Below are 20,429 nucleotides of genomic sequence, written 5' to 3'. Positions count from 1 at the left end.
CCAGATTGGTTGCTAAAGGCTATTCTCAACAAGAGGGAATAGATTTTGATGAAACATTTGCTCCAGTTGCCAGACTTGAAGCCATCAGAATCTTTCTAGCCTATGCAGCTAATGCCAATTTCAAAGTCTATCAGATGGATGTCAAGAGTGCATTTCTAAATGGGGAATTGGAGGAAGAAGTTTATGTAAGCCAACCTCCAGGTTTTGAAGATCCAAATTTTCCAGACCATGTGTATTATCTGTTGAAAGCACTCTATGGACTAAAGCAAGCACCTAGAGCCTGGTATGAGACTTTGTCAAAGTTCCTTCTAGATAATCACTTCACAAGAGGTACTGTTGACAAAACTCTCTTCTTTAGAAATGTTAATGGCTCTAAGATACTTGTACAAATTTATGTAGATGATATTATATTTGGATCTACAGATGATAAGCTTTGTAAAAAGTTTGCTAAATTAATGCAAAGTAAATATGAAATGAGCATGATGGGAGAGCTAACTTACTTTCTTGGTTTACAAGTTAAACAAGTTAGTGGTGGAATTTTCATTAGTCAAACTAAATATATTTATGATCTTTTAAAGAAGTTTGACTTAATGGATTGTTCACCTGCAAAAACTCCCATGGCCACTGCCACTAAGCTTGAATTAAACAAGGCTGAACAGTCTGTGGATATTACAAGTTATAGAGGCATGGTTGGCTTACTTTTATATTTAACTGCTAGTAGACCTGATATAATGTTTTCTACATGTCTCTGTGCTAGATTTCAAGCTGACCCTAAAGAATCTCACTTAGTGGCTATTAAAATTATTTTCAGATATCTCAAGGGGACCCCAAATCTAGGAATTTGGTACCCTAGAGAGTCTGGTTTTGATCTAATTGGCTACTTAGATGCAGATTATGCAGGTTACAAAATAGACAGGAAAAGCACAACAGGCACCTGTCAATTTCTAGGGAATAAGCTTGTATCATGGTTCAGCAAGAAGCAGAATTCTGTTTCCACATCAACAGCTGAAGCTGAGTACATTGCTGCTGGTAGTTGCTGTGCACAGATACTATGGATGAGGAATCAACTATTTGACTATAGTCTGACTGTTGACAAAATTCCAATATTCTGTGACAACACAAGTGTCATTGCCATTACTGAAAATCCAGTGCAGCACTCAAGAACCAAGCACATTGATATCAAGTACCACTTCATTAGGGAACATGTGATGAAAGGTACAGTGGAACTTCATTTTGTTCCAAGTGAAAAGCAGATTGCAGACATATTTACCAAGCCAGTTGATGAATCAACATTCACAAGATTAGTAAGTGAGTTAGGTATGCTTAATTATTCATAATCTATGTCATCTATATAATCTGTCTTGAAGCCTGAAATGAAATTTGCTGCAAGAACAAAGTTGGCTTTAATTAAGACTTATCCTATCAACGGATATTTTCTATCCGTTGAAAGCCAAAATTGTTCTATCAACGGATGTTCATTATCCGTTGAAAGACAAATACATTTCTGGTAATTTTATCCTTCAACGGATAAAATGGTGTTGTTCATCAACGGATAACTATTTCCCTTATCCGTTGAAGTGTCACGTCAGTTACTATAAGTGAGTCACAGCCGTTGATTCTTTTACTCAACCGTTGATACAGATATACAGTATTGTATGTAATTGTATTTAAGGTAGTTTTCAGAATTTCTACAGTTTTATTTGTTCTTGAACGGCTGTAACTTACTTAAAATTATCATTCAATCATTTTATTTACGTTTTAATTCAAGAAAGTATAAAAGCCCAATTGAACTCTTATTCTCACTTTACGCTTTCTTGCAATTCTTATTCTCTTTCTCTCTAAATTCTCAAGTTTTTCTCTGCAACCTCTACTCACAACAATGGCACCAGTAGTCAAAATTATGTCTCAAACAGGATTTGTTTATGAAAAGAATAATTTCATAGCCTTGGTTGAAAAGAATGAAGCCCATTCTGATTATCACAAGATGATGGACTTCATCAAAAACTGCAAACTAAGCTATGCAATGCTGGAAGCCCCAACCATCTACTGTGAGGTGATTGAGGAGATTTGGACAACTGCAGAATTCAACTCCACAGATATGACTATTGCCTTCTCTCTCAAAGGTAAGGACTATTGCATTAATTGTGATGATTTACAATCTTGCTTTAAGTTGCCTGAGAATAATGCCATGACACCACACACTGATAAAGATGTCTCTGCTATGCTAGATTCCATAGGCTATGCTTTTGATTCTGCTAGTTTAGGTAGTATTAGAAGGAAAGGCCTTAGGAAAGAATGGAGTTTTCTTGGAGATGCCTTTATTAAGGTTTTCTCTGGGAAGATTAGCAATTTTAATGCTATCACTTCATCTCTTGTTAATATGCTCTATATGTTAGTTTCTGATAGGTACTTTAATTTTAGCAACTGTGTTATGCTAGAATTAGGTTCCAGATTAGGTAACAAAGCTAATAGACCACATAACATCTACTATGCTAGATTCTTTATGTTATTGGCTAACCATGTTGCTGAAGGTTTGGTTATATCCAATGAGAATAATAAACTCAAATGCTGGGCACAAGAGAAAAGGGTCCTTGCAGACCTTTTGAGAATGAACCTCAACAGCCAGGTGCCATTGGTATACTTGCCAATCATGAATGCACCACAGGTAAGTGAGGTAAATACTTCTATAACTCCTACTATTTCCAACCCCAATGTTTCTTTGCCTTCTAGTGTGGCTATGGAACCTGTGTCTTTGTCCAAACAGGCTCCTACCAAAGCCACCAAATCTAAAGTTTCCAAAGTCAAGTCAAAGAAACCTACCTCTGTTGTTTCTCAAAAGACAACAGTTGTAACAACTACCATAAACCCTGAAGGGAGTGAACAGGGTGTGAGTGGTGAGGGGAGGGGTGAACATCGAAAAGCCCCCCAGGATAAGGTGGGAGAGGTGAGTGGTACCCAAACCAGCCAAGCCACAGTCTCTCAAAAGACTGTGGTGGTTCAAAAGGAGTCCAGCACATCCCTAGTTGCATCCTCCCAAAAGGATGTAACTATTGAAAATAGTCCCCAACCAAGGACACAGAACAAAAGAGGGAGGGACACTGAAGCCACACATTCACCATTTAAAGCCTTTTCAAGGAAGAAGAAGGCCAAAACCCTAGTTTCCACACAAGGGACACACACAGCACAGATACATCCACCAGTATCTGTGCCTTCTCAAATTCAGCTTGATGTGATTCTAGCAAATGTGGAATCACAGCCCCATTCTCTCAATATAGAAACACACCATTCATCAAACTCTCCAACACCCTCTCTGGATGTGGATATGATATTCACATCAATTCCTGATTCTCCATCATTAAAACTCAGGGAGGAGCCCCACTCAAAACCTGATGATCATCATCTTTTAGATGATTTGTTGGATCATCAGCCAATTCTTTCAGATGTAGTTAAAGAATTTGTGTTACCTCACTTAAAATCAATCCACACAGATTCAACAATTATGTCACTTTCTATATCTACATCTTTTCCTTCCTCAACGGATATCTCTCATCCGTTGACAAGTGGTTGTTCTTCAACGGATAAGCCTAACAGCAGTTATCCGTTGATACCATCAGTTTCTACTTCAACGGATACTCCCTATCCGTTGATGGTCTCTACACACTTAATAGACACAATTCCAACTGTAGAGGACATGGCAACTGTACAATCACTTTTAGGTTTGAGGGAAGGGAGTGATCTTTTGAGTGAGAGGCTGGGTTGCTCCCAGGCAAAAGGAGAGGTTGAGAGTCACCAAATGCATGCTATTTCTTCCAGCATGGCAAAAGTGAGTGAGAGGAGTGCCACCTTAGAAGGTGAAGGTGAGGGTGTGTGTGAGCCAGGGGGAGCCCCTGATGCAAGAACAGAGAGAAATTGAGAGAAAGGCAGGTACAGAAGCTATAAGGGTGGATCCAGCCATTGCTAGTGAGTTAATGAAAGTGGATGATGCAGATAAGGAAAGACAATATCAGCAACATTATAAAGCTGTCATTAATAACATTTCCTTGGATACTGACACTTTTACTCACCCTGTTTCAGCCTATCAATTATTGGTTGCACAGGGCAATGTGGAGGCAGAACAGACACTACACATTGTACACACTTCAGAATCTCTTCTCAGAGATAAAGCTGCTATCAACAGGCTGCCTTCTCAAGCTGGTGAGCCATCTGAAGAATTTGGAGTAAATTCTAATGATGATGACTCTAATTCTTTGAATGAGAGCATGAACTTAGGGGGAGTAGCAGACCCAAGTTCTGTTCCTGATCTTCCTGTATGGGCATGGGCAAAACCATCAACACCAGGAGAGTTTGGTGTCACTTTGGTCAGACAAGCCATGACAATTCAGCAGGCCCTTCAGGAGACTCAGGATGCTGGTACCAAGGTAATTCTTCAAGCTCATCTGGAATCTCTGCATCTCTTACAGTTGCAGCATTACCAGCAAAATCTAAGTGTGGATGAGCTCAAGCTGGACATTACTGATCTGAAATCCTACAATGCTGAGAAATTGAATTCACTTATACCCTATGGTACTATGCAAGATCTGTTGGGGAGACTGAGGAAAGTATCTGATGCTGACAAGAGGTTGGCCAGATTGGAAGATAGGGTTCAAATCATTGAAGACTCTATGGTCACCATTCTTCAGAATCAACAAACTCAAACAAATCTACTCATGCAGCTGGCACAAGCACAAGGCTTGACCCCTACCCTTGATGATAACAAAAAGGGGGAGAATAAAAGGGAAGGGGAAGGAGAGCCATCTACAACAGTTCAGATTTCTCAAGTGCTAGTTCCTATCATCACAACTTCTCCAACTATTCAAGTCAAAGGAAAGCTAGATGGAATTGATCTAATCCAGATAGCAGCAGCTGAATTGCAAGTCAAAGAGCAAAGGAAGAAGATTGATGAAAAGATGCAACTAATATTTGGTTCTACAACTTCTCAATCACAATCTGTGAAGCATAGCACAAAAGTGGAATCAATTGTTATGGAACTCAAGCCAGTAGGGAGGCATAAGGATGGAGAAACTTCTTCCAAAGATCTGCAACCTATGGTTCTCAAGCCCAACAACAGATCCAATAAGGACACTACAAAGAATCCTCTAAAAGAGGTGGATTTTCCTCTTCCAAAAGCTGATGAGGACAAGCTTTTAGGTAGAAGTATTGCATATCTCAAAGAGACCATGGATGAGGCTGTAAGGAGAAACATGACTATTATCTTCAGAGAGGGAAAGAGCATATGTGTGATGCAAGGACATCCCAAATTCTCAATAGCCAAGAGGGAAGAAACCAAAAGGTTGAAGGAAGAAGCCAAACAGCTAAAGGCTGACAAAAGAGCACAAGCAAAGCTTGAAAAACAGCTAAAGTCAAGTCAGGCTGAAGAACAAAAAGAAATTGAAGATAAAGGTGAAGATGAAGCTATGGGGGACATGGTTGGTACTGAGATGGAGGAAAGAAGTAAGGAAGAATGGCAGAAAGGGAAAAGAAAGAAGGTCAATACAAAGAGAAAGAAGGTAGATAAGACTGAAGAAACCCAATCAATATCCAAACCACTACCCTCTATTCCTGAACCAATTGTACCTGACCCCTTCATGAACATTCATGGTGAAACAATCATTCCCAAGAAGGAACCAATTGATTGGGACACCATCAAATTGCCCACCTTCCTAACCTCTTCTCCACCATCAAAGAAGCAGAAAAGAAGAATCAAATCAACACCCTCTAAAGCCTCAATCAAATTCACACAGAAGCCTAAGCCTAAACCTCAAACCTCTAAAGATGATTATGTTCACATCTGTGACATAAAAGAATTTTTAGACATTGAACTCTATCTGGATGAGCTGGAGGATGTAAGGGGAATAGCTGCCTACAGACAGCTACCAGAAAGACTAGTGTTCAAATACAAAGGAGCTGGGGAAAGAACATGGCCTCTTCACAGAATTCTGAATGAAGGCTACTCTACCTTGATTAGAGTCTACTCAGCCATACAAAAGGATTCTGGCTTTACCAGGACTGCCAAGACTGAGATTCTCAACAAGATTTCCAATATAAGGAAAACTTGGAGGGAGCCCAATGCCTTGCCTAGAACTTTACTCATTCAAGAAAGAGGAATTACAATTCACAAATCACCTCATTGGTTGATGTAGTTCAGAGACAACAAAGGAGTCAGAAGATTTTTCAGAATTGAAGATCAGCTAAAGATTGCCAGTAATGAAACTCTCAAGGATATGCAATCTAAGTTAGATATCAATGAAGAAGATGAAGCTGAATTCTACAGACAACTTCAACTTCAAATAGAGGAGAATGACAGGAGGCTAGGAAAGAAAACCAGGGATCAAAGGAAAAGAAAGTAATTTGCTCAGGCTAAAGGAGCACCCTTGGAAATAATGTAATTCTTCAATTCCATCTCAGCATATACATTTTTGTAGCACTTTTGAATTTCTACTTTGTTACAGTTTATATATTTGTTAAGTGTTTTGTTATCATCAAGCTAAACCCAAATTTATGCCTACAGTTCTAGTAGACATAAATAGGGGGAGATTGTTAGGAATATGTGTATTAGTTTGATGATAAGTTAAGCAAAACACTTAAGTAGAAATCTAGTGTTTGTAGCCTCAACGGATAAGACCATCTTGGCTATCCGTTGAAGGATTAGCTTTACTTAGCAATAAGTTTAGTATTGTAGCACATTTCACTCTCTGGTATCAAGCTGTAATTCTTAGATGTTGTTAGGAAATAATCAGTCATGTTGACTACTAATGGATGTACAAATAGGAGGGCTAATTGTAAATATTTCATGCCTTGTAATTTTGTATAAGTGAAGAAATGTCAACGGATATTGAAGACCTTCAACGGATAAGAAACAAAGCTTCAACGGATGTCACTAATGCTTCAACGGATAATATCCATCAACGGATAAGTGCTTCAACGGATAAAGACTTCAACTGATAATGCATCAACGGATAAAGTTTCAACGGATAAAGCCTCAATGGATAAGGCATCAACGGATGAAAGCTTCAACGAATGCTTAGTTCATTAGCAGTTGATAGTGACAATTCACAAGCTGACAGAGGCACATGGGTTAACAGAGACATACTGGAATGTGGAAGCCTCTAGGAGGAATCAAGAAAATGCAGCATTTCCATTCTGATGCAAACAAGGAAGTATTCAAAGATTTACAGATTATCCTAGATTGCATTGGATAGAGAAATGAAGAAGAAACATGTGAAGAATCTTTTCAATTGTATTTTACAGGTTGTCTTCACTTGTAAACTTGGTGATATATAAACCAAGTAGCAGCTAGTAATTAGATATGAATTTTCATTGAGCTGTTTAGAAATATCAAAAGAGGAAATCATCTAATTTGTACTAGGAAGCAGCTGTGATTTAATTTTTTGAATCACAGATTTTCTGAAATAACACATCTCTGGTGGAACAACAAATCCACCAGAAAAGTTTTTAAGTTCTTTGTGTTCATTACATTTGTGTTTGAATATATATCTGCCTGCATCAGCTTCAAGCAATTCACACACATTTGATCACTCAAACACTCAGCCTTAGAAACTGCTCAAAATTTGAAAAAGTTTTGAGATTTACATTCAACCCCCCTTCTGTAAATCTTATTGTTAGTCCACTGGGAATAATAGGAGCTACATTCACAATATTGGTGAATGAATTGGGAATGATATTAGGACAATTCTCAAAATCTGATAATTAAGTCTGCTGATATTTTTGAAGAATTGTATCTTATTATGTGTTACTACTTGTTAGATATTGATTATTGTGCTAAATGTTGATGCCATGATAACATGCAAATTATGCTAAATGATCTTATGTGAAAACTGCATGTTGAACTACTGATTATGCTTACATGCTCTGTTATTAGTTAAACTTGTTTTGACTAATAGTTTATGTCAGTAGTTGATAAATTCTGATATTGGTCAACCCAGGTTTGACTGATAAGTCCTGATAGTTGTAATTAACATGCTGATCTATTTTTATGAAGATATTGTTTAAGTCAGTATTATAATTACAAGGTTGAAGTTCGTCACAGATGGAAATTTTTCATGGTTACAGATGTTTACACGTTGAGTAATGATTTGGAACATGTTCGTTTAATTCATTACTTTATTCTTGGGAACTGTGCATGCAGTAACACACGATTACATGATTACTTTTACAGTCAATCGTATATCGCCATGTGTCCTATTAAACTGAATATGACTAAATTAGTGGAGAAAAGTATTGTATAAAATCAATTTTTGATTTTAAATAATACTTTACTTATCTTCGTTATCTTCTCTCTGCTACTTTACCCTTCTCAAAATCGTAAACTCTGAAACCCTAAATACTTTTCGAAAATCTTTCTTGAAAAATTAACCATGACTTCACGTGCTGCTTCTAAGCCATTTGATTATGGTGGTGCAAAGTTTGTGACTAACAACTATTCAGTTATCCTGACTAACAACAGCGTGAAAGTTGATTTTCATATTTTTCAGGACTTTCTTAAATCCAGTGAGATTGGGTTTGCTCTCACAGCTCCACCCACAATCTCTGTTGACCAGGTGCTCGCTATCTGGAGGACAGAAGTATTTGATGATGGAGGAGCTAATGGATCTCCGAGCCTTGTATTTGAATTTGACAATACAACAAGGGTTGTAACTCCTCAAACCGTAAGAGATGCATTACAGTTGCATACTCATACCTCTTACTCAAGACTGGTAGGTGATATTGAGATGAGGAGATTCTTTACTGAGATTGGCTATGACAAGGATTTGAAGAACCTTGGTCGACTAAAAAGGAATGGGCTAAGGAAGGAATGAAATTTCTTCTTTGATTGCATCACAAAGGCCTTCAGCAACAAATCTTCGAATTTTGATGTATTTCCCATTATGACACAACAGATAGGGTACTCTCTAATTCATGGTTCACATTATGATTATGGTAGAGTAGTTCTTTCTTTTATTGATGATAGGATAAATGCTGATAGAAATATAGTATATTATGCTAGATTCTGTCAGTTGATTTTTAATGTTTGTTTTCCTAATATCCCTATCCCCTCTAATCAAATAGTGTCAGTGTTTAAGTTGAAAAAATGGCTTTTTCTGACTTAATTTCACAAGATGAAAATCGGTTGAATTTACCTCCCTTGAGGTTACCATTAGTTGCAAAAAACTTGCTTTTAGCAAGGCTTTCTGAGACTTATGGTTTGCTTAACAGTCAAAGTGCTAAGCTGCAGGAAATCACCATTGGAAACCCCCAGTATCTCACCTCAGCACAATAAATCAAACACAAACTCATCCACCAGAACAATCTCAAACAGAAACCACCCCAGGTGTCTCTCAAAAGACACTTGTTGTAAAAAGAAAGACAATTTCGGAAAAAAGAGCTATAAATCCTGTTGTAGCTAAGTCAAAAGATGAAGCATCTCAAGTTCCTCATTCTTTAAAACCTTCAGAATTTGTAAAGAGGAAACTTGTACTTGCTGGATTAGAATCAGATTCAGATGAGGAAAATTCTCTTTTATCTTCCAGATTTCCAAACCTTTCGTCTGATTCTTCTCCAAGACTAGTTGTTCCATCAACTGAAAAAGACACAGCTGCTGATACTAATGCAAACCCCAGACGAAAGAAAAGAAGATTGGTCAAAGCCTATTACAATCAGCACTTGATCAAGCTTAAACAGGAAATTGATGAGAAGACAAAGAGTGCATCAAATCTAAATTCTGACATCCAGTCTACAGCTGAGGCGCTTGTAGAACTGTCTGAAACTCTATTCATGCAATATCATAAGAGAGCGAGGGAAGTCTCTCATGAGCAAGTAGAAGCTAGTGTCAAGAGGCTGCACGGGAAATGACTTTTTCCTGGATCAAGCACACAAGAACCTGTATCTCAAAGGGGTACAACAGCTACATCTCCTGATTCAATCCCACAAGAACCTGCACCTCAAAGTGGTGCAGCAGATATTGAAGAACAAGAGCCTTTGATTGAAACTGCTCAGGAGTCTATTAATGTAATTATGGAGAAGAGTACTCAAGAACCTGGTTGTTAAAGTCATCCAGCAACTCCTGATTCTCCAGCTACACAAGAACCATTGCATCAAAGTTGCAATGCAAGCCTTACTCCTGTTATAATGACTCTTATTATTGATCCTGAAGGCAGAGTTCATCCATCTCAACTGTTTACTGATATTTTATTAGTATCACAACTGAATGTTCTCACGGAATCTGCATCTTCAGATTCACAAGGTATAAATATTGTTATTATTTTATCAGCATTTATTCTAAATACTGATCTAGTTATTTCAGCATTTATTATATTTTTTATGATATAAATCATGTTGGCATGATTACTTCTAGACCTTATGCAAGGACTACCTCTAGTTGTATGACCACATATCACCCTTTTTTAACCACCTCTTATTTCTGTAGGACAATCTTTCTGAGCCTTTTTCTGTGAGATGTGTGAAAAGATTGAGAGAGAAACAGAATTTAAAAGAGGCAGGATCCTTCCTGGCAAAAGGAGAGGTTGATGAGAGATAGAATTTAGTAATCCTTGTGAGGAAGCTCTGATTATTAAAAGTCATGAGATGTGTGGTGTGGGGAGTAGTGAGGCTACTGTAAAAGAATAGAGAGATTAAGTTTTATTTTCTATATATGTACAGGTGCTCATACTTCTAAAGAAATAGATGTTGAACCTCAAGTAAACTCTGACGTACCAAGGGCTATTAATCTCCCTGCAAGTCTAAGTACTAATACTTTCTTGCAGTCCATACATTCTACTATTCCACCACATGAGACAATCCCTGTTTTTGTTGAAAACAGTCCATTTACTCTACTTATCCATCACCTGAGGAAATTCCTGTTGTTGCTGAAGATGTAGTAGCACAACAGTCCATTCATAAAGTTTCATCCATTTCAGAATTAACACAGCATGTTACAGGAACTGAGGTCCTGAAAGTTAATTTTGAAGCTTCAATTCATTTATCTACAATACTTGAAGATTTGGAGTCTGGAAACAGCAGAACAGAATATTACAAATTCTTATATGCTGAATCATCTGAAAGCATCAACTTTAGTTGTCAGATCCTTACACACAGCTCATGAAGCTACAACTACTCAAATCAATCAGATCAAAGAATCATTGATTACTTCAAAGTTGACTACTCATCAGGAAATTCAGAAACAAATTTCACCAACAGTTGTCAGGCAAACTGCAATTGAAGCTAGTCAAGCTAGATTAGAAGCTAAATAAACTCAAATGTCTGATCAACTTATAGAAGTACAGAATTCAATGTTGCTGACTCTTTCTCTACTGCTTGGCGATGATGCCAAAAAGGGGGAGAAAATTATTGAATCTAAATGCAAGCAGCTGACATTGACAAGTACTGATGATGAAAATCCTGATGGAGGTAATAAGGAGGGATAGAAGGATAGTAAAAGAAGAAGAGGCGAAGATCTAGTTGGAGTTAGTGGTTCATCAAAAGCAATCACTAGATTTCAGTCTTGACAAGGAGGAGAAAGTTAGAGGAATGAAAGAAGAGTAAAAGATTTGACTGTGACTACTAAAATGCAACAATCTGACAAGTCACAACTGTTGCTGATGAAGACCAATGTATTCTCGAGATAGAAGCTGGTGTTGAAGTAAGTCAATATCTTCAAACTCTTAAAGTTAAAGGAAGAAAGACAACTCTGTTCTACAAGGATCCAAAGATTCAATTATTTGACTCTAAGGTGAGTAGAAGAATATTTGCAAAAGAAAATCTTGGAGTTGATCTTGAACAGCTAAGGCAAATGGAGGAAGATTTCAAGAATTATATGAAGACAGCAAATGTTGATATTGCTGTTATTTCTCAAGTACTTTATGAAGATGATCCTTCTAACAGACCAACTAGAGGTATAGTTATAAGGGAAATCAGCCAGGCAGAAGATGAAAGATCTCTCAGATCACAAGTTATTGGAACTGCTGACAAGTAGCTTAAAGGAAAAGAGAAGATAAAAGAAAAGTCAAAGATTTCAAAGCCTAAAGCCAAAGATGTTGAAAAGAAGAAGTCAGTATCTAAGAAATCTAAATTTCAAACACTGATAGATCCAATCTATACAGTAGTTCAAACTCATGATACTGAAGAAAAATCCAAAGGAACATTATTGGAGCATTCTGAGATAATGAACTGGAATTAACCTCTAACATTGCTCAAGTTAAAGAAGCAGTTCAGGATGAACAATAAATTCTGATATTCAGTAAAGCAAGATTGAATATGCATACTTGATTCCTGAATTTAGATAGTTTTGACATCATCAATTTGAACTTGTCCATATTTCCATAATGAACAAGTTGGGGGAGATTGTTAGGAGAAATTGATGATATCAAGCAGAAACTATCAAAATTTCACTTCAGAACTTATATCAACGGATGATGATGATGTCAACGGATGATGATATCGACGGATGATGATGTCCACGGATGATGAAATTGTTATTTGTCACATTAGTTGATCTTCGATAAGGAAAAGGAAACAGGAACTCAAGGCGGTGAAGGACTTTATCTCGGAAGCAATTGTATAGGTTTCCTTGCTATTAATAGAATAGGATTCCTTATACATCGCGTAGTTGTGCTCTATATAAAGCACGTATTAGGTTCATGCTATAAGTATTGCGACATTGTTATATCTTTCGCATAACCTAACAGCTCTCAACTATAATTTGTTCATCCTTTCGAGAGAGTACATTTGTAATAAATTTTTATCATTTAATATAAAAACTGTTGATTTTGTTGAAACTTTGTCGAATAGATTGTATTAACTGTATTCACCCCATTTACAATTGATTAAGGGACTAACAACTAATTTATTAAAATTTAATTTTTACTGAAAATATTTTATTCAAATAAAAAAATATTATTTTAGCCAACCATTTTAGCTAACCCCTAGGAGAACAAAATCTTACAGGTTCATCAAATTTTAGCCAATCATTATTTAATATTATTTTAGCTAACCATTATAACCAACATCATTGGAGATGCTATTCTGAAACATAAATTTACACCACTTACGAAAAATCTAAACGGAATGCTATAAGAGTGGATTGTAAATGATATGCATGTACAATTTTACATGTTGTGTACAAAATAAATTAGGGTCCTATTAACAATAGCCCTTACAGTTGTTGATAAAAATTAATACCTTCATTAATATGGTATATTTTTACTAACAATTGTTTAAATGCAATTTAAGTTATTAATGTTGTTTGACTTTTGATTAATATTTTCAACCTGAAACGATCCATATTCGTCCTAATAAATTAAAAACATATTTTATTAATTTACTAGATTTAATTTAATAATTCAATAAATCGTATCAATGAAATATAACTTTGATAGTACAAAAGTTGAGACTTTTCTTAATATTTTATTTTTCAAATTTATAATTTAGGAACATATTATCAATCTAAAATGAACACTCATTTTTTTTCTTCAATTTTAAATATGTGAAAGCTTTTAATTAATAAATTTTTTATGCACTAGATAACTTTTGAATGATTAGTCTGTCATAAAAAAGTTACTAACTTTCAATAATTAATTACAATCACTATTTGATAATTTACTTTATTTAATAAATATAAAAGTTTTTCAATTGTAGTTTTACATAATATTTATTATTTTATGAATTATATTAAAAAACTTAAATTAATATAATTCATATGAAGATTTTATTTACAATTAAAACATAATCCACGTGTGCTCGGCAAACTAAGCCTTAAATGTTGTAAATACTTGGACCTTAAGTTCCCAGGAGTAGTGCACTATCAATGCATTTATGAGATGCATGGCTATAATTTCATGAGATTAAAAAGTCTCATTGAAAAGACTAAAATAGCCCTATTTTTAATATATATATAAAAATTGTGTTTTGTGAGAATCAAACTCGAGTTACTTCATTCTTCTATACAACTTCGTACCACTACACCATATTGTCACATGTGCTTTTAATCATACACATAATATGTAAGTGTGCTAAAGGAATATTTTATTTAACTATAAAGATAGCTACTTGAATTCCGCAAAAAAAATGATAGTTACTTGCATATTTGTACAATTAATTTTAAAGAACTGAATTCCAGATATAAAATTAGGCAATGGATTATTATCTTATTTATTATTATTTTTTAGTTTGAAAATATATCTAATATATTTTTAACATATTTTTTATTATAAAAAGTAATTAAAATGTGCATATATAATTTTTAAAGAAAATATTGAAAATAGATTCACCTATATATAAATAATCTAGATTGTTATTAAATATTTAGATAAGTTCGAATTATAATGAGTCAATGAATTTTAGTTTATTTTGAATTTAAATCAGAAATTTGGCCCATTATTCAAAAAATACTTGAAAATTGACTACATGATTAGCCGAAAAACATTGTTACATTCTACGTTTAGTAAATTTAAATTACAAGTTTAACGAGAATATCTTAGCAATAATGTAAAAAATTTTGATATCTTATATTAATATAAATTAATGTGTTTGAGCTATTTATAGAATCAAGTCAATTGATTATTTGTACTAAAATTACTAATTTCACTGGTAGCGCAATAGTGTTTTGGGACTTGTCCCGATTTTAAAAATATTTGAAATTTGATATGATATCTCACGAGATTTGTTAAAACTATGATGATATACTAAATCGATTTATTTTTTATTTTTCACTTTAAAAAAACTAGCATTTTAAAAAGAATTTTTTTTAGATAAACAATATTTATTGATCAAGATAATATTGTACAAATATTTTGAATTATTAAAATAAAAGTTATATCTATACTATATTGTAGCATTTGATTCAATACATTTTATATTATTTATATATATATATATTGTTCAATAATTTGAAGGAATTAACCGGTTCAACTAATATTTAGAAAATTTTATCGAATTGAAAAATATTAATTTTGGAGAATAGTATACAATATTATCAAATTATTATATGAAGAAATATTAGAGTGGTAATGAAGAAAACTTAAAAATAGTTTAAATAACAATATAATTACAATTTTTCCTTCAAATTCTTCAAAAAAATCATGAACATCAATAATAAGTCTTACGATATATAATTTATTTTTATATTACATGATTGATACTCGGTCACGTAAAAAACAGATATGGACTGTTTGTCAGTGATAATGTGAATACCATATATAAATTATTGTAATTTATTACATTATTTCAATTTTTGAATAATTATAAATACATGTTATTTAAGTAATCAATTGTCTCGCTAGATATTAATAATGATTATACAGGAACATAAATCATATATTTAGCATATAAATAATTGAAACCATCATAATTTCTAAGAAATGTAACATACAGTAATTCACATGCTAACATAGACTTATATAACTTAATCTTATTTTGTTAAGAGTAGTGTAAAAAAACTAACATTTTTTCAAACATATATACGTTAAATTTCAAAAACTAACATTTTCCACTAAAATCAACTTTTATATTAACAGTAGTGTAAATTTTATATTATGATTGCAAATAATTCTGAATTCAGTTATTCATTTTTTTATCTTTTTAAATTGAGTAAGTTAATTGTAAGTTAGTAGAGAACTCAGTAATAATATAGATTAGTTATATAGTTTATTTATATAAAATTCAAAATTTTTGGTCAACTCTTTATTCAACATATATGTTAATTTTTAACTTTTTCTTTGTAAACATACCAACGACATTCTACATATTAAGTTTATTTGTTTCATTTTAAACGTACACTGACTATCCTGTTTATATTCATTCATTAATACAATTATACAACACAAACAAGAATATATATATTTTTATTAATGAGCTATATTGGAAACGTTGTGTAATTTAGTAATGTTTTGTATGAAAATGATATACAGATAAATACGTTAGAAATTATACAACATTTACAAATAAAAATATAACTAAAAATATTATAATTGCATGCATGAAAAAATTCTAGAAAATAACCCGTGTCTCGCACGGGTTATTATGCTAGTTTAATTTAATACTTAAACAGCCTGTTGTTAGTATTTCCCAATAAATTATACATGATTATTATATATCAAAATAAAGAATTCTAAAATTTTATTGATAGAATATTAATTTAATTCAGCTGTGAGCATATAATTGATACTAGTATATATAAAACCATTTATTTTAACAAAACACGAGCTACTGCAGCTGTATAATAGGCTGCTATTTCCATAGAGGAGCGTAATTGTGTACAATGTTAATTAGCAAATGCTCCGGTTGTGTATCCATCAGCATACGTACTGATAGTAGCTTGACAGTTCTGGTTGTCCCATAATTGGGCATGCATGTGCCCCCCTTGTGCAGTGTTGTCTTATTGGTTTCGAATTCTGAATTATTGTATCCAAGTCTATTGGTTTCCTGTTGAGAACTTGAGTGATTATAACTCATAATTAAGCCTGTGAGTATATAATTGAAATTAGATTTAGCCATGAGGGTAGATGCTTGCAATAACCGCCAATGATCATTACAGGAAAAACAGAAATAAGGGTCATTGAAAATAAATGCAAAACTAATTCTCTGACGCCGATAATATCGGTCGTTTAAACCATGAATGCAAATGACCCATTCATTGAAATTCACAGCAACATCGATAATTATATCGAAGACATCATGAAGTCCAGATGTTAAATCTATATGCGAAATTATTTATAATTTGGTGCTAAAATTATCAAAATATCAAATTTGGTCTCAATAAACTTTATTTTTAACACAAATCGACTTCTATTCTTTATAAATTTTATTTTATTTTTAGTTAGTGTTCATCCAATCGTCTATTTACTTTATAAAATAAAAAAAATTAAACTATTTTTTAAATTATATTAAAAATTATTATGTTACGTTAAATTAAGTAAAATAACTTTTATTTACTTTTAATTTTAGAAAAATCACAAACTACTAAGTAAATTATTAACACAAATTGAATTATATTCTCTGTAAACTTTATTTATTTGTAAATTATATTAAAAATTTATTAAGTTACGTTATATTAAGTAAAATAACATATATTTACTTTTATTTTGAAAAACTACTAACTACAAAATAAACTATTAACACAAATTGATTTTATTCTCTGTAGACTTTGTTTTCTATAGTATTATTTTAAAAATAATTAAGTAATAGCAAATTAGTTTAGTAAGATTTTTGTTAACTTTTAAACCGAAAATTATTGATTTAACGATTGTATTTGTTACTGTCCATCACAACGCTTATTTACTTTAAATTAAAAAATATATTTTAACAGTAACAAATTTATGGGTTGTATTTAGATTATATTAAGTAATATTAAATTAAGTTTAATAATATCTATTTACTTTTAATTTGTAAATTATTTTTTATCAATAATTAAATAATATTAAATAAACTATATTGAAAAGGCTAATTATAAGATAATTATCAAATTATACTAATTAATATTTGGTTCATAAAATAGAGATACAATTCGTTTCACAAAAATAAAACTAATATGTTAGATCTCTATATCAAGTAAAACAATGTAAAACTAGAATTATAGTGGAAAATTTCATAACTGGTTCGATTCTTTTTAACCACATAACTATTTTTTTCAAGTACCAATTTAATATTGATATTAATATATTAATTTTATTTCGTGTTTTACACGGATTATGAATAATTCTCTAGAAATATTAATTCGATATTTTTAATCTAGGCCCATGTGGGGGTTATCAACTATAGATACTAATAAGGAAACCATGTTTAGGTCTATTTTTAAAATTTTATGTAATAAATTCTCAACTGATAAAAATTAACTTTTATTCTCTGTAAATTTTATTTCTCTTCAATTTTTATTTGTTACTGAACATTCAAGCATCGGTCGTCGGTTTACTTTAAAATAATCATAATTGTATTAGTAAGTTAACATGTCAGATTTATATGATTAAATAATTAGGTGCATGCATTACTAAACTGTATAATTTTAGAGTTACACTTAATTTGGATTTTTAATTACATATTTTAACAGTATTTTATATATTATATTTAGATCTGTATTTTGCACGAATTATGAATTTCAATTTTATGCAAATAATAATGTGATATTATTATTTTTAATTTCAGGCCGTGCTTAGTACGGGTAACCAACCAGTATACCTAAATTAAAAGAATTATTATCATAAAATATGGGGCCAAAATATTATGTAGCCCATCAAAACCTAAATTTTTGACAACTGATTAATTTGTTATCCATGATCAGATATCTCTTTACTAGTAGAATTTTAACTAGACCCGATGAAGGATATTAACTGGACGTTTAATTGTTCTTAGTGAAACAATTAATGCAGCACAAAAAAAATATTTGAAAGTTTTTCATTACAATAAACATGGTCTTTTCTGATCACACAATATCGATCTAGAAATTTCAAGAAAAAAAACGAGCGAAATTTACAATTGGTAACATTGACCGATGTCCAATCTGGATCGGTACTTGTTATGCGCATATGCGTGACAGTAATCTTAGTTAGTCAACATAAATTTTGACCAAAAACATAAACAACGACCACAAGTAATCACACCGGACTAGTTTCGGTCGTTAATAGGATCAATTTGGTGTTAGGTGAAACCCCCATTTCTTGTAGTGTTTACGGCCACTTATCTCAGAATGTATTTATCCGTACATTACATTTTCTCTTCAAGCAGCATGTATACAACTTCCTGTTTTAGCACAAAACTCAGCTTCTAGGACAAGTTATATATGCAGCTAGTTAGACAGAGACCACATTGTACTTTGTACCATGCAGGTTTTATATGTATCTGAAAATCTTGAATATTTCCAAGCGAGCTACAAGCTTACAAAAATACTGTGAGCATATATGACAATACTTAATATATCTGAGGAAGATTTACATTTCGATGTATATTCCTTGTGTAAATCTAAGATAAGGCAGAAATACACGAAATCAATCTTGAGCATGGAACATGGCAATTTGCATAATTTTGATCCCGCGTTATTATAAACGTCCAAATGTTAGCTTAAGCTATATGTGCTTGACAGCTCATGAAGGTAGCTGTATGTATGAGCAGATTTTTATTTTTTTTTATTTTTTTCTGTTTACAAGTTGCAACCATCAATTACAATAATTCTGCATATAGTACACTAGCTAGCCATAGTCTATAAATATGTTGTTCTAGATACAAACTCAATCACCAACAAAAAAACAGTAGAAGCCTTATATTTCTTGAGTACTTCAAAAAATGGCTTTCACTAAAAATGCTTCCCTGGCTCTCTTTCTCACACTAAACATTCTCTTCTTTTCTATGGTCGTATCAGCTACCAAATGCCCTGGCACCAAGACACCACCTGTTATTCCCAAGGTTCCTTCATCTGGAAAATGCCCTAAAGATGCCCTAAAATTAGGAGTATGTGCTGATGTACTTAACTTGGTGAAGAACGTCGTCGTTGGATCTCCTCCCACACTCCCATGTTGCGCTCTCCTCAACGGTCTTGTTGATCTGGAGGCTGCTCTTTGCCTTTGCACTGCCATTAAAGCCAATGTTTTGGGCCTTAAACTCAATGTTCCTGTTGCACTCAGCCTTGTTCTTAACAACTGCGGGAAGAAAGTACCCAATGGCTTCGAATGTTCCTAATTAAGTTCTCTAGCTAGCTATAATCTTGCACCAAGTTTATAGCTGTTGCAAGAGAGTGTGGGATTTATTAATTATCATTGTATTTGTGTGGGTGAATTCTTGTTAGTTTCATTTTATTGCTTTGTAGAAAGAAAATGCAAACAGGTTACCTTTTCTTTCTATAATTATTTTATTGGGTGAATTAAATAAAATTTTATTCTGTAATATTTGCTAGTTGAGCAGTGTCATTAAAGTGAATATATGAATGATGGATTGATGAGTAATTATATAGAAGCAGTGTTATTTGCTAGATTTAAATTTTTTAATATATATAAGTTATATCCTATGAAGAATAAGAAAATTGAAACGGAATTTATCTTAGATGTTACATGCGCGTTATCTAATACTTTTCTGAACCTTTTCATTTCTCTGTATGATGTAAGACAGTTTTAATACAATTCCTTTCAGTGCTAAAACCTAACATCTACCAGAAACTTATTATCTATCTTTTCTCAGTACCCTAGTAGTTTATGCATCTGCGTGCATTAAACATTAATCAAAATTTTGGTAACAAATTTCTCAACCCGAAATGTTGTCTTAATTTCTCTCTGTTAACTACTAAAACTTTTGTATAATTTTATCCATCCAGTCTGAAAATTCCAAAATCCCATGTCACTGTTTTGGGTCCATGAAAAAAAAAAGATCTGCAAACATGTACTTCAAGGGCACACTATGATAAATGGCGCCAACCCCAG

At 32.9% G+C, this 20,429-nt stretch overlaps 1 protein-coding gene across 1 annotated transcript; it reads left to right on the top strand.

Annotated features, from left to right (window-relative positions):
• Positions 1-19,245: 19,245 nt before the first annotated feature.
• On the top strand, positions 19,246-19,958 carry LOC141667241 (14 kDa proline-rich protein DC2.15-like). The gene has a single exon (XM_074473650.1). It carries the CDS (start codon positions 19,303-19,305, stop codon positions 19,693-19,695), a length of 393 nt encoding a protein of 130 aa, XP_074329751.1. The 5' UTR covers positions 19,246-19,302; the 3' UTR covers positions 19,696-19,958.
• The last annotated feature ends 471 nt before the right edge of the window (positions 19,959-20,429 follow it).

Source organism: Apium graveolens, chromosome 6, assembly GCF_009905375.1.
Source record: "Apium graveolens cultivar Ventura chromosome 6, ASM990537v1, whole genome shotgun sequence".
NCBI lineage: Eukaryota > Viridiplantae > Streptophyta > Magnoliopsida > Apiales > Apiaceae > Apium > Apium graveolens.
Note: the sequence above shows the minus strand (reverse complement) of the source record. Positions and strands in the feature narration are given on the sequence as shown.

What these genes read in the sequence shown, in the direction of transcription:
- LOC141667241 (XM_074473650.1), top strand. Translation starts at nt 19,303, where the DNA reads ATGGCTTTCACTAAAAATGCTTCCCTGGCTCTCTTTCTCACACTAAAC.